The 15120-nt window shown below is 54.8% G+C and overlaps 1 protein-coding gene across 1 annotated transcript; it reads right to left on the bottom strand.

Annotated features, from left to right (window-relative positions):
* Window positions 1-4913: 4913 nt before the first annotated feature.
* Window positions 4914-10726, bottom strand: ISL2 (ISL LIM homeobox 2). Its single transcript, XM_032623929.1, has 6 exons — window positions 10593-10726; window positions 9557-9746; window positions 9009-9271; window positions 6898-7181; window positions 6119-6286; window positions 4914-5721 (listed from the first exon to the last, which is right to left on the bottom strand). Exons 1-6 carry the CDS (start codon window positions 10648-10650, stop codon window positions 5605-5607), a joined length of 1080 nt encoding a protein of 359 aa, XP_032479820.1. The 5' UTR covers window positions 10651-10726; the 3' UTR covers window positions 4914-5604.
* Window positions 10727-15120: the final 4394 nt, after the last annotated feature.

Here is a 15120-nt window from a genome sequence, read left to right as displayed (position 1 = left end):
CCTCGAGCCGCGGCCGGGCTGAGCGCCGCGCCCCCGGGAGGCCGAGGGGCTGGGCCCTGGCGCCCGCGCCCTCCTCCAGGACGGCGGCCCGGGCTTCGCTGCCCGAGGGCCGGGGAGCCAGGTGTCGGCGGCCGGCTCCTTGCTCGACCCGCCGTCGCCCGGGGCGCCCCAACCAGGGGAGGAGTTCCCAAATCCCGCTTGCCCCGCGGGTCTTGGGGCGTGGACGCAGAATCCTTGTAGCTGAAAGGAATAATCAAATATTTATCAGATTTCCTGCAAGACGCTTCACAGAATATACTTCTTATCTGGTCGGAAATTTGCCAAAAAGCCATAAATAATTGAGACAGCTGTGATTAACCTTCCAGAAACCATACCAGAATTCGCAATTAAACATTTAATTGAATGGTCTCATTTGGCCCCCTCGTCCGGGAGGGGAGAGGGTTTGTCTGAGACAAACCCCGGCTCCACCCGGCTGGGGAGCCTGCGAGGATCGGGCCTGGCGCTCCTCTGTGACTCCCGACCCGCGCGGTTTCTGCAGGTCTCAAGTTCCCTCCTTTATTGTGCGCTCCGCAGGGCCAGAGTGATTTAAGCTCTAACTCCCTTGGGTTTTACTACTTCTAAACTCTCCGGGGGTGGGGAGAGAACAGTGCGCAGGTGAGCACAGGCACATCTTGTTCCAATTTGCGGAGACAAGTGCCACCAACTGGCTTTCTCCTGGGGCGGGGGCCACGTCCCGCGTCTCCCGAGGCTCAGGGGCCACAGGTGGACCCGCTGGGCCGAAGCGAAAAGTCTCTGCTGGGTCCAGCCTGTAAACCTGACGACGCGACAGGGCCCAGTCGGAGCAAAGGTAACAATTCTGCCCAGGCTTTAGAGCTCAGAATTTGAGCCAAATAGGTAAAAGCCGCCCGAGGTCCGGGGGCAGCGACATTTGAACGCCCAACGCCGCTGCCCAACCGAATTTCCCGCTCTAGGCGGCAGCTCGCTTTCCCGGAGCTCTACAGGGCTCGTCACACCGGACGCCCAGCAGGAAGCCGCTTTCTGCCGAGTTCCGGAGCCTCTCCCTCCCTACAGGCAATTGGAGGCGCTGTGACCCTCGAACCCTGAATCTAGGTCCGGACCTCGCCTCCTCTACCATCTTTCCTTCCTTCCCCAGGAAGAAAAGCACGTGGGCCATTTTTTCCAGAGCTCCTTGCCAAGCTTTCTGAATTCTTGGGTCTCAATAATCTGGGAAGGGATTACTCCTTCCTCACCATTCCTCTTCTTCCACGTCCCTCTCCCTGCTCCCACGCCCCGAACGAACACTGGGGTCTCCTGCCTTAAACACTGAAACTACTGCCTTGAATATCCTGTTTCCCACTGAGGAATCGCTCAGGCTTCCTGAACTCCTGCCCCTCCGCTCACCCCCTGACCCACTCTCTCACGAGCCCTTGACCTTATGGACCAGGCAGTGCCCCGATCCAAAACATGGCCTCGCCTAGCACTCCAGCCTTTCTGGCATGATTTCTGCCGGGCGCCAAAACTTGCTTTATAAATTGAACCACTCCCCCTACACCACTCCACATCTGGATCCCAATGGAGTATTTCTCTGTGCCCTTTGTCTCTCCCATTACTGCTCTCAGCCTAGCTCCATTTATCTGCATCTTCCATGCACAGTCTCCATCAACAAGGTGCTAGTCTGTAATTGGTCACACAATCCTCGTTATTGCACTGAATCCCAGTATCCTGAAGAAAGTTTACCTTTACATCAATCAGACCCATATTTAAAAGCCTCTAATCTTCCCTACATCAGCTTAATAAACTCTCTGAATTTCCTGCTTTTATCACAAGTCCATTGGGAACTCCTCTGCAAATCGTTTATTATTCATTCATTGTTTCCCCTCTCCAGCGTGCTGCTAGTCAACTAATTCTCTTGCTCTCTTTGGTGAATACTTGTATGGGAAAAGACAGCTAGCTAAATGTGTGGCAATTTATGCCCTCCCCCAGACAGCAGCGGCAGAATCTCACATTTTTTAGAGAACAGTCTTAGACAACGTCACATTTAAACCCAGTATTTGCAGCTCTGACAAAACTAAGCTTTAAGCTATTTCATATTCAAAACTGAAAGGCTGATTTCTGTTCCACAACCCATTAAAAATTAAAGTTCGTTGGGAATACTGCCACAGGGACTCTGAATTTCCCAGAATTGTGCAGCCTTTCAATATGTATTAAATTTTGTGGTGTAATAGCCATAAACTTTTCCATCTCTGGGAATCCCTTTCTGCCTCCATTACATAGAGCTATCCAAATTATTAGATAAATCCATTGAGAAAATCGTATTCTAAGGTGAATCTAGTTAAATAACTTACTCCCATTTCCCATCTATGGTCTCTTTGATTGAACTGACTTTTTTTACTACACAGCTGGGTATCTCACTTTAAAAGTTCAGTAAGCATAAAATACAACACTTGTAATTGTTACAGGTAGTTTAATTTACAAGGAAATCCCTACTGTATTACAGAAGATGTTTAAAGATGACCTGGGAACAAGTAAAACAGATATTTATTAATGTAACTAACCAACCATAGATCTGACACCTCACCAGGGACCGCTGTAATAAGGCTTCAGAGTTAACCCCTTTCCTTGGAAACCCACAAGGAAAACGATGTGCCCCTTTGGGTGGCTAGCAACAAACTACAGGAGAACAGCTTGTGATGTTTCATACAGCAATACACATAGATACAGGTATCCTAATACACAGTAACCACCGTGATCTGCATAATATCCCAATATTCAAAAACAGACACACTCATATAAATATCAAAAAGAGGAATTAGATTTTTGATCTATGGATGGCAAGGGAGGAGGTGACTGTAATTAGATAGGCAGATGTTTCCATTTGTAGCATTAAAACACTGCAGTGTGTTCAAAGCAAAAATTCAGAGCTAATTAACAACCATTAATGAATTTTTTTAAATTCAAGAACCTGTTATTTCCTTTTTAAAAATGACAAAACCCAATACTCTGGATAAATCAAAAGTTTTCAAAAGTAAGATTTCTTGTAAGTTTAGCCCCCTAATCCAATGGCCAGCCAGAAGGTAAAGGGAAATATCTATAGTTCTGTTTGGGAGGGAATGATCTAAGTTAAGGGAATGAACCCTCAAAGAATCTAACCCTGATTATTAAAACACTTTCTGGGCACTTGAGAGTAAAGCTGGTCCTCATTAACCCTACATATCTCTCCCCTTATCTCTAAGTCTGCAGCACCATTTCCTAAATTCTGAAGAGGGGAAGATTCTCTTTAATTTTTGTGCTAGCATCACCTTGACTTTCAGGAAGTAAAATATAAATGTGGCCCGATCTTCCCACCTCCTCAATTGCCAGCCAGTCTTCCAGCCTCCCATCTCTAATGAGGGGGAAAGGGAGAAACCTGCTGATGGAATTCTGCCATCAGTTCAGCTGAAACATCTACAGCAGCCTCTGGCATCCAATCGGCGCATGGCTTTTCAACAGAAAGCATCGATTCCTCTATCTAGCGACCACAGATGCCCCCTCGGACACATTTTTCCTTACCAGAAGCTACCTGAGCTAAGATTGCAACTATCCCCTACTCAGTAAGGGCATTGCCCTCTTTCAAAACAATGCCTGGACAAAGAAGGAGCTACTTAAGGGTCTTTTAACTTGGAGGGACAAGGAAACCCAATGCCAGAGATTGTTCAAGAGTAGTGGAATCACTGGCAGGCTGGCAGCTTTCTGAGTCCACCAAAAGAGGACTGGTCTGGGAAAAGAATTACCCCAGGCTGCCAAAGGGTTAAATATTTGCGAAGGGTAAAACCTGAGCCTCCCGGTTTTTTGTGCTTGCCCGGGGGCCTGCTGGAGATTCAGTATCTCTTGGTTATTTCCTGCGATCACTAAAGCCAGTTTTCAAGAAAACAAGTCACAGGGGTTTGAAATGTCACACCAAGTGACCTGGGCACGGCATATCCAGGGGCCATTCCCAGCTCCCTCCCACCCGGGCCATCCCCCGCCCCCTGCATTTCGGGTCTGGAAAGAAAATAAACCAAGGACACGCCAGACTGGTTCTGGGTGGACTTATTTTCCCTGGCAGCCTCGATCCTAGCGGGGGCTTGTTGTGGCTCCTTCAGTGTATCGCTTGCAGGTGATGCCAAATGCAGATAAGGAGCCGCCGCACGGCCTTCTCCTCTGTCTAGACGGGGGAATTAATAAATGCAGCGGGATTGATCACGTCGCGCATCCACTCTGGGGACAGCGCCGAGGACGAGCCATCAAGGCCCCCCTGTTCGCCCCGGGGCGCGCGGGCTGGCCTCGCTGCTCGGCGGCAGGGCCCGGGTGGCAGGCGGGCGAGGCGCCCGGGGGTGGGGGTTCGGGCTTCCAGACCCGCGGAAAAAGAAACGCAGGCGGGGGGCCGAGTGCACCCGGCCGAAAGTGGAGCGAGGGTCGAGGGGGACTTGAGGGACGCCAGGCTGGGTCCAGCTGCAGGAGCTGAGGCCAGGTTGAGACGGAAACGCTGGCCCTAGCCAGCCAAACGGCCGCCATCGGAACATCGCAGGTTTCCCGGCCCAAACGGGGTCACCCCACCGCCCCGCGGGCTTCTGCCGCGAAACGCTGAGAGTGGAGAGCCAACAGGGAGCGCGCAGGCTTCCGGGAGGTCCTGGGCTCTCACATGCTTCTCTGGGCCTCGCTGGGCCGCACGGGGCGCACGGAGCACAGGGACCCAGCCCCGCCCCCCGCGCGGCGCCCAATCCCCGCCGGGCCCGCCCCTGTCTGCGCGGGAGCACGCGGGCCAGTGGCGCGCGAGGCGCGGGCACCAGCGGTGGGACCTGCGCGGAGCCTCATCTTCGTTGAAACAAGCCCCAACCCCAACCTGCCTTCGTCCAGCCCTTCCGCTGCACCAACAGCACACAGGAGCAGCATCGATCGGGTTATTATCTTTTTTTATTAAGATCAAAATATTCGTCCCACTATGAACTGGCTGTCCTCACAATAAATAACAATAACTTACGTTTTGTTCGGCAAAGGCTCACACACTCTGTCCTCCGTCGACCGATAATTTAAAACATTTTCAAGGAAAGTCTCGTTTCTACTTTTTTCCGGCAATCATGCGCTTTGGGGGATTGAGTGCCTGTTCCTTTGGATTGCCCCGTCCTCTTCCCCGCTAGAGCCGGGTCGAGGCCACCTGGGAGCGCGGGGCCGGGCGGCGGCAGGTGCCTGCATCCGCGTGGGCGAGCTCGGGGCTGGGCCGGCGCGGGACCTGACCTGCGCGTTCTCCACGCACGAGTGGGTACGTGGGCGGGGGGGGCGCGGCAATAGAGCGGCGGCGGCCACGCCGAGCGAGGGAGAAGAGATGGCAGAGCTAACGTTAGTAAACCCAAATTCTGGTTTTGTAAAAAGAAAAGTCCTCGGAGCAGGGCTTTCCAGTCTGGTGAAAGCAGGTTGCGTCCCGGCGCTTTTGGCTATCCCGACCGCTTCTCTCAGTCCTCTCTCTTTAAATAGCAATAATAATAATTACAAAGGCGAGAGAGTTTTCGGAGCTGGAATGGCCTGAGCATGGGTAAGTCTCATGCAGGGAGCATGCGAGGTCCGCGGGCTGGCGGGGAAGGGTCCCCCTCACGTTTCCACGGGACTCGGCACCATGCTGTTGGGGGTGTCCGGGAGCTGCGAGGACAGGGAGGTCACGTCGCTGCCGGAGGAGTTGCCTAGGGAGCCAGACTCAGAGAAGGAGACCTGGGGCAGCGGAGACACCGGGAAGGATCGGGTGAAGAAGCGCCCGAGCTGGTTTTCCCGGGCCACCTACTCCCAAAGGTGTCCCTTGGGGACAAGCCACCGGCTGGGAGCAGGCCCTTGGATAAGTCGGCCAGGTCCCCAAGCGCACGCAGGGGTATTAGGGCGGGGCTGCGGGTTGGGTAATCCCTCGACCTCCCCTGCCAGCGCTTTAATCCAGGGAGACCTGGTTTAGAGCGAATTAATGAGCCGGGTGCGGTTGCAGCTACCCACCTCCCCCCAACCCCCAAGCCCCTCATCCCCTGAGAAACCCCCACCCCTTCCCACCTTGGCTAAGTGGCTAAATCCACCCCACCTCCCCCGGAGTCCTGAGTTCCGGGCGGGTAGAGCAGGGCCTCACCAGCTGCTGGAAGGCGGGTTGGTCCAGGTCACTCTGGAGGGCGAACTCGCTGAGCGCTTTCCATGGCGGCTGGTACGTCTGCACCTCAACTGCACTGCCCTGCACGGCGCTCTCGTGACGGATGGGGCTGCCCGCCACCAGGGGCGTCCCGGTCAGTCCCTGCAGGCTCTGCGGGACAAGCAGAAGAGAGGGTGGAAGATGCTCGAATTAGGTCTTGCGTTTCCCGACATCTTTGAGACTGGGGCCCCAGGCACTGGCACGTGATTTGGAGCCTGAAACGGTTTAGGGGAGGCATACCCTTGTCCGCAGCCGAGTGAGCCCGCCTTATCCAGTGCAAATTCCTCGGGCCCAAAACCAGCCACCATAGGCCAGCCTCGGGGCTGGAAGCCAACATGGCAAGGGAACGAACGTGAGGCCTGCGTTCCCATCCCTCTCCAGGTTTGCAGAGGAAAAGTGTTCAAACCGAGTCATGCTGAGAGAAGGACACAACCCGCCCCGACTTGCTGGCTCTGGCAAACATGCCACCTTGAGCTCCGAACTACGCCCCAGACCCCAACTCTGGTCTGCCGCTGGAACTGGGGAAGACCTGACCTCGGATACAGTAATTAAGAAGCCTTCAACCCCAAGGTAAGCCTTGCTCTGAAAGCACCAACACACGCTATTGGGGAGCCCAGTTCCCCCTGGATCTCCCAAGAGCCGGCCCAGAAATGGGCACGCAGATGCCGCAGGGCGAACCCGAGGCTCCACCCGATCCGATCCTCCAGCTCCCAGTCTCTCACCGTCTTGTCATTGTGCTGCTGCTGCTGCAGCTGCTTCATGAGGATGGATTTCTTCTTGTCCTTGCACCGCTTGTTCTGGAACCAGACGCGTATGACCCGCGGGCTCAGGCCGGTCATCTCCACCAGCTGCTCCTTCATGAGCGCGTCGGGCCGCGGGTTAGCGGCGTAGCACGTCCGCAGAGTGTGCAGCTGCTTCTCGTTGAGCACGGTCCGCACGCGGGTTGTCTTCTCGGTCTGTTTGTGCACGTGCGGACGCAGCGAGGGCTGCCGGCCCGATCCCGGGTCTGCAAGGGAGCGAGAGATGAGAGAGTGACCGCCACTCACTCTCCCTGCGCCCGGCCCCGCGGCGGCCGAGTGCTCCGGGGCCCGATTTCGTTTCTCGTTTATTCCGTTTATTCCGTTTAATTGTTCGTCTTCTCTCCCTTTCCGTCTGTTCGCCCTACCCGGAAAAAGGTGTGCATTTTCGTCCCTTCCCTAGTTCCTCCACAGGGCTCCCCGCAGCGATCTCGCCAGCGCGCAAGCGGGGCGTGGGAGTTCCGAGCTAGGCCTGTGCGGGACGGGAGTGGCCGACCCCCGCTGTGCTTCCTCCACTTACCAGACCCTAGGAATGCCCGCGTGGGTTCCGCGGGACGAGGGAAGCTCTCCGGAAGAAGTCGGAGTTTCAGAGGAAGAGGAAGGAGGCGCGCCCGGGACGCTGGACGGGGAAAGGGTAAGGGGACCCACGCGGACCCCAAGCGCCGCGCTGCCTCGTAATTGGGGGGCTTGTCTCCCGCTCCCGGGTGGCCCCCAAGAGCCCTTCTCCCTGATTCAGAGGCCTCTCGGACAGGGCCAGGCCGTGTGTCGCGAAGGCCTGCCCTGGGGCGCGAGTGGGCCTCCAGGGCCTGGAACGGTTCCTTTCTGCCCGCCCTCGGGCCTCGGCCCGCCGGGTCTCCGCCCTCAAGGCTCCAGGTTCCCTGGCCCAGTGGCCGCCCTCCCGGCCCGAGCGCAGCCGCTGGCACTTTCCTCACTCGGCCTTGGGTTCTCTCAACCCCAGGTTAAGTAGAATCGGGTATTTAGGGCCGGATTCCCGCGGCCCGCAACCCGCAGCAAACAAAAGGGAGCCCCTCCGACACCTGAGACCAGGGTGCCCTCAACACTGGCTTCATCCTGTTTCGCACTCCCATCTGAACCAGGTTTGGATACAAGTCTCACTGTTTCAATTTATATCCTCTTCTGGGCATATCTAGATCTGGATAAATATTTACAAACAGCCCATCTAGCCCAATTTTCTCATTCTATACGGGAATGAAGGGAGGACCAGAGGAAGTGGGAGCACTTCAAGCACACAGCACCCAGAGGCTCAGCCTGGTCTAGAGATTGGTGCTTCAGGTCTGTGGCTACTTGCTGGTAACTGCTCAGCCAGAGTCACTGTTCCTACCCGGTAACCACACACTTAGAACCCAACTCTGGGCATCTCCTGATTAGGACCCAGAGCATCCCCTGAGGTGTATGATCCCTGAGTCCACTGTACGTCCACTCCTTCCCCACCGAGAAACGTTTGGCTAAGTTGTTCATCAAACTGGGCCTCAAAAGACAAATGCAGACACTAGCTCTTTGCTGAGTGGTTAGCCTTCAGAGCTGTCCTTACGGGTGGGCTTCTGGCTGGCTGAACCCACCTCTAGGCTGGGAACTGTATTCCTTACACACATACCCCCAGGCAAACCTATCTTTTCTCTCTGACAACACACGTACTGCTTGAAATTCCGAGTACAAGTTCCACAGACAAAGTCACCACTTCAGATTCCCCGTGATCATTCACCTTCCTGCTCCTACTACTGTGTTCCACATATTCCTGATCACGGAGAACACAATTCCCCACTATTCTGCACACTCATACACACAATCCCGGCTCACATTTACCCACATGCAATTTTTCCCCGTCACACGAACACACACTCAGCCGCGTTCCTAACACAGGGTTCTGAACTCACCCAGAAAACCCCACACTGCAAGCAAACGGAAATACACCCAAGTGACAACTTTTCGTCCGATCACAACCACCCCCCATACGAACACACACCCATGCACTCACTCCCGAGCCGGCGGCGCAGTACCGGGCGCAAGCGGCTTACCTGGCAGATGCAGGCCGCGGGCGCCGGGGAGCGGGCCGGGGCTACGCGGGCTACCGGCTGCAGCGCGCTCGAGCAGAAGGCCGTGGTCGGCGCGGCAGAGCAGCTCGTGCTCCCGCAGCGAGAACTCGTCGCCGGGCAGCAGCTGGCGGCTGCACACGGAACAGCGGAAACACTCGATGTGGTACACGCTGTCCCGCGCCCGCATCACCAGATCGCTGCTGCTGAAGCCCACCTGGCACTTGGCGCACTTGATGCCGAAGAGCCTGCGGGCCCAAGGCACGGGCGGTGGTGTCAGCACGGGGCCTGCGGCCGGCCTCGCCTGCCGGGCTGCTACCCACCCCGGGCACGCGCGCCCAGGACGCTTTGTGGCCCAGAGGGAGGCTGCGGGGACCAGCCCTCGGGGGGTTCCCAGGCCAGGAGGTGTGCGGCGGCACGCGTTCGGGGTTGGGGGCCGTGTTCTGCCCGCGCCGGGGCGCGCGGGCGGCCCGCCATCCTCGAGCCCCGGCTCCAGTGGGCGGTGGCGCCGACCGGGCTCTCGCGGGCCTCACCTGACGTAGTCCCGCTTGCAGTAGGTCTTCCCGTCTCTCACGAAGCACGTGCACGTCTCGTCCAGGTACTGGCTGCACTCGGCGCACTTGAGGCAGGCGGCGTGCCACTCGAGGTCGGGCGACACCCGCAGGATAAACTGGTCGTGGATCTGACTCCCGCAGCCCACGCACATGGCCGTCCCGGGCTTCTCTGCCGGGGAAGGGCGCGGGGCCCGCGTCAGGCCTGGCTGCCCGGACCCCGGCCGAGGCCGCTCCAGCCCCAACCCAACCCGCTGGCGCTCTCGCTCTCTTTCAAGAATTGCGACCACAAGAAAAAGGAAATGGGCTTTCCATAGGTCCAGACAATTGGAAACGAAAAAACAAAATCTTCTGAATTTGAGAAGGCTTTCTGTCTTCCCCCATCCCCCTCCCCGATTTTTTTCGCTATTACATTCACTTGGACACAGGCGTTTTATCGATATATCTTGTAACTAAAATATAACAAGTCAGTGAGAAGAAAGCGTAAATAGACATTTAAACCCTGCGGACGCCACGCTATCAATACTGGACGGTGATGTTCCGGCATTGCCGTCCGCACACTCCCTCTCACAGCGACTCCCTCCTATCCCAAAACAGACACATCAGCTTTCGGCGGAGTCTCCGCTCATCCTCTGACCTTTCTTAGTTTAAATATCCCAGATCAAGCTAGAGAAATCTTCCTTATTGGAAAGGCCGAAAGACAAGCAAGCAAGCAAACAAACAAAAAAGCCCACATCCCTAAATCAAACCTATTGCCTTAGCGCGAAACAGAAGCAGATTTCACAGCCTGAGGTCAGCCTAGCAGGCTTGAGAAAGAGTGTTTAATTATAAACTAAAACAACAGGATTCCAACGGATAAGCGGTCCTGCAGGAAAATGCATTCGTTTTCTTTTTTTTCTCTCCCAGTGTCCTGTCAAATAGAAGCCACTTGTAGAATCCACTAAACATTCTTCTGCGTTAGAAATATTGCATATTAAGCACACACACTAACAACGCACACACACACAGGAAGACTTACTCTTGGAATGATCCCCCATAGTACCCAGAAAAGGATAATGAAAAATAATATCCACCATGCAGAAAAGAGATGTGCGCAAAGCGTGCGGCCAGGGGCAGAAAGACGAAGGTCGCGCGCCCAGCCTCGGCTCTTTTGCTAACTAACTCCTCCTGCCCCGCGGAGTTGAAGGAGCGATTCCGCACCGGCCCGCACGCAGCATGACGTCAGCACGCATTCGCCCGTGGCCGGAGCTGGGGGCGGGACCTGTGGCGTCACGAAGCTTCCCCAGAACCGCTGGGGATGCAGGGGAGGTGTTGGGGACCTGGGGGCTGATGGGCGGGGTAGATTGGGTGGAAGGCGGGGGTGACGGAGGATTGGCTGGGAGGAAATGGGCTAACCCTGATTGGCCCAGAGTGAACAATGGAGCGCAGCCCCCCGCCCCTGAAATGTACAAGGATCCTCACTCTGGAGCTGGGTCGGGCTATCCCGGCTGGACCTTGTGTCACCGCTGAGCTGTCTCTGCTGCCGCCGCAGCTCTGAACTTCCTCTTGGACTTGCGGTGCGGTCTCCCCAGGCGCGCTCGAGCAGGGTGATGGATACCTGGGGGAGTGAAGTGGGGCCTGTCCTTTAGATGCTCCCTTGTTTCATTAAAAAAAAAAAAATCCACTCTCTTAGGACGAGAGCTGGGGGGAAGGGTGGTCTGTTTGGACAAGACCTTCAACCGTCCAGCCGGTCACCGTTCTCCTCTCAGGCGCCTTTGTTCTCAGGGTCCAAGCTAGAGAGAGAGGTTAAGGGTTTGGATAAACTCTGTTTAGACTTCCCCACCCGTCCGCCTGTGGAAAACTTCTCCCAGTTGGAGCGTTAGGTGGGTAACGCCAGAACGCAGAATCCGAAGACGATCACCGGATCCAGATTCGAGCCTTGACTTGCATTTGGGGCGGGAGTGTAATTTGACACGGACTCCCCCATTCTTTCCCCACTCGAATAGCACAGCTCCTTCTAGGAACAAGGCTGGGGTCGAATGTGTGTCTCACTTCCAGAATAAATGATATTTATAAACTCTTCTGTTTTATTTCACAAACCAACTGCAACGCAAATAATCAGAAACAAATGTGGCGCGCGGGGTAATTTACTATCTGTGTAGCGGCTTGTCGTTCCTTAGAAAACCCGCGACTTCTGAGCAGAGTCCAGGCATTTTTCTTTCAAAGAAATCTCTGTGGGTTTTGTTTGAAAGGGTTCAAGAACTGGCCCATGAATTATAAATAACATTTATCCAACCATGGTGGCTGTCGTTGTTTTCCCATTAAAAGGTGTACCAAGAACTTGGTGCGCGATGGGACGCAGGTGGGCGCCTGGGAATAAAATGTCTCCACGGGAACCCCAGATCCCGGCCCAAGTCGGCCTGAGGGCGCGGTCGAGCTCGGCGGCCCTTCTGCTAAAAACCTAGGGCTGGTTGGCCTCGCACTCTGGGCTGCTCGCCGGGAAATGGGTGCAGCCAAGCGCGAAAGGAGAGGCTTTGCGCAGAGCTGGGGCTAGGCCCTCAGCGCACACTGAACTCACTACTGGATGACGGCCCGCCACCCAGCGCTGTGCTGAGCGCTTCACGTGGTGGCCCCGTCGGTCTTGAAGGCTTTTAACCACTGCCACTACCTTTGGAACGCCTGGTCTTTCTCACCCGTCTGGTTCTTCAGTACAGTTTACCAGCCGCTGTGCCAACAGGCCATTTCTTGCGTCTTTGGCCACTAGTGCCCCAAACAGCGCTCGCCCTGAGTGTGTGTGGAGCATGTCGGGGTGGGGACAATGCTGCATGTCTATGAAAATAAACGGGGTTGAGGAGCGAGGGGACGGGTATGGGTGGGTATGTCTGCGCCAGGCCACTCTGTGACCTCAGGCATTTTATTTTACTTCTCTGACCCTCGGTTTACTCATCTGTAAAATGAGGGATAAAAATAATATCTACCTCTACTATTGTAAGGATTAAAGCATTCTCTGGAAAAGGCTTAGAACAATATCTGGAGCATAATAAGTGCAATACATGGTAACTATGATAATCACAATTATGGCTGTATCTTTGTGTTGGGAGCCTCTATGTATGCTGTGCCTTTCCTGCGTGCAGTGCCTGCGTGCCTCTGGGCGTGGAGGGGAGGTCTACGTATATCTGTGCGTGTGTCATCTGATGATTTCTTTGTGCATTTCCATGTGTGCTTGCTCTGTGTGTATCTCCTGTGGGGATGGAGGATCAGAAACTGTGGACTGAGTGCAGAATTTGTGTACAAATGATGTCTGTGTATCTGGGTGCCGTCTCAGAATGGGGAGGAGGTTTGTGGTAGGCGTGCTTTCCTAGTGAACTAGGAGGTGCTCCTGGCCGGCTGGCCTCTCTCTCCAGCCACTCTGGGCCTGGCCAGACTGTCAGCACCCAACTAGGAGCAAGCAAATCAATTAACTCAATGGCACAGGCGGCCAGGAGGGGGAGGCTCTGTGTTGGAATCCTAGGTCCAGACTTTTAACACTCTCCTGCCAAGAGGAGAAATTCCTCCTTACCAGAAAAAAGCCAATTCTTTGAGACCCTATTAGGGAGGAGGGGGGAGGTGGTGATTTCTCCTGAGATGTCAGGTAGCTGGGTCAAGAACTAATATTTCTTTAGTCTCCATCATGTGCAAAGCCCCTGTTATTAGCCTATTAGGTCTTTACCGCAATGTTATGAAGTGGGTAGTATTAGACTCATTTAGTCCGTGAGGAAACTGAGGCTTAGGGAGGTGACGTGATTGCTTCTGGTCACAGGGTTAGTCAGAGCTGGCATTCAAAGCAGGTCTGCCTGGCTCCATCTCCCTTGCTTCTTTCACTGTGCGGTTGAAGACCCACATGGGTGTGGTTCCATCACTCACCAGCTTCACTTGTCTGGAGCTGTAAAACCACGGACCGGTTTCAGGATCCCTCCGTGTGGGTCTCCTGAGTCACAGCCATCCTTGGGAGACCAGCACTGGAGTGAGAGCAGTGGAAATCCTCTTCCTCCGGCACAGCCACAAGGCACCATTGATCTGGCCCTGCCCTGGTTCTCTGCTTCCTGGCTGCTCCCAGTGTCCCCTTCTCCCTGTCCCAGGCTACAGCACACGGGAGATCTGGGAGCTTCCTTTCCTGGGCTTTAGATCACTCTCTGTCCTTACTGGGAATAGCAGCTTGAGCTCCATAGCTCTGTATTATCCCATAAAACTAGTCCCAGGGGCTTCCCTTGTGGCGCAGTGGTTGAGAGTCCGCCTGCCGATGCAGGGGACACGGGTTCGTGCCCCGGTCTGGGAGGATCCCACGTGCCGCGGAGCGGCTGGGCCCGTGAGCCATGGCCGCTGAGCCTGCGCGTCCGGAGCCTGTGCTCCAGAACAGGAGAGGCCCCAACAGTGAGAGGCCCATGTACCGCAAAAAAAACAAAAAAACAAAAAAAACAAAAAACTAGCCCCGGCTATGACCCTCTTCCTGAGAAGAGTGCAGAAGCACAAAGAAGTCTCTCTGGATTCCTTCTCCCCAAACCTCCCCCCACCCCATCTCTGTTGCCTTAAACTCTACTCACAATTCCCCTGAAAGATAGGCTTACTGTGCAGAAATCCTTGAGAAATCACAGAACAGGTGGTCATTCACGATACACGGATAGCAGCTCCTACCCTGGGAACAAGTCCTGAAAGAAAGAGCAGGAAAGCACTAGGCATGGGGCCAGGGCCTAGGACAGATCAAAGAGCAGGCCAGGTCACCTAAAGCAAACCAGGCTTTATTATTTTACAGTTTTGCTTAGTCAATCCTCCGTTCTTCCTGCCTTCTAGAACTCTAGAACGAAAACGCTGGAAGACCCTTTGGAGACTTTCTCTTTCAGACCCTTGTTTGACAGAGAAAAATCTGCAGCCCAGAGAGGTGGTCATCCTCGCCCAGCCTGCCCGTCCTCAAGCTCAGAGCCCCCAGACACCTCCTACAGGCCCACATGTGCGCACACGCGCTCCATTTCCTTCCCCACTAACCGCCTTGCTGTTCTTACCCACTCAGGAGAGCTTTACCTGCCAGGAGATGTTTTATCTCCTATTTGTCATGGAAATGCATATGTGGGAAGGAATGTGGGGCTTAACCTATATCTCCAGTATCATCATCATCGTCATGGCTAACATATAGGACTCTCACTTGGGGCCACCTTCACACACATGACTGCCTATATGCTCACAACAATTTCAGGAAGGAGTTACTATTGTTAAAATTATCCTCATTTCACAGATAAGGACACTGAGGCTTGGAGACGTTAAGTAATTTGTCCCAGGTTACATAGCTGGTGGAGCCAGGCTCTCTGCCTCCGGAGCTTGCTGGTGGAATCATTACACTGTCTTGCATCTGGATCACTCACAAAGGGCATGTCACAGGCATAGTGCCCACCCAACACAAAGGAAGCTGTTGCCAGTGATGGGAGCATTAATCCCACCGTGAGTGTCAGAGAGGAAACTGAGGGCCAATGACCTGTCATCTAGCATATAAGTGACAGAAATGGAGCTGGAAGCCAAGTCCCCTGACCCAGACCAGG

Source organism: Phocoena sinus, chromosome 2, assembly GCF_008692025.1.
Source record: "Phocoena sinus isolate mPhoSin1 chromosome 2, mPhoSin1.pri, whole genome shotgun sequence".
NCBI lineage: Eukaryota > Metazoa > Chordata > Mammalia > Artiodactyla > Phocoenidae > Phocoena > Phocoena sinus.
The sequence above is the reverse complement of the archived record's forward strand: the minus strand, read 5'-3'. Positions and strand labels throughout refer to the sequence as shown.

What these genes read in the sequence shown, in the direction of transcription:
- ISL2 (XM_032623929.1), bottom strand. Translation starts at nt 10,650, where the DNA reads ATGGTGGATATTATTTTTCATTATCCTTTTCTGGGTACTATGGGGGAT. An exon ending in TGCAAGCGGGACTACGTCAG is followed by an intron (nt 9,272 to 9,556) that starts GTGAGGCCCGCG and finishes TTGGGCCCGCAG; the next exon opens with GCTCTTCGGCATCAAGTGCG. An exon ending in CCGCGGCCTGCATCTGCCAG is followed by an intron (nt 7,182 to 9,008) that starts GTAAGCCGCTTG and finishes GCTCCCTTGCAG; the next exon opens with ACCCGGGATCGGGCCGGCAG.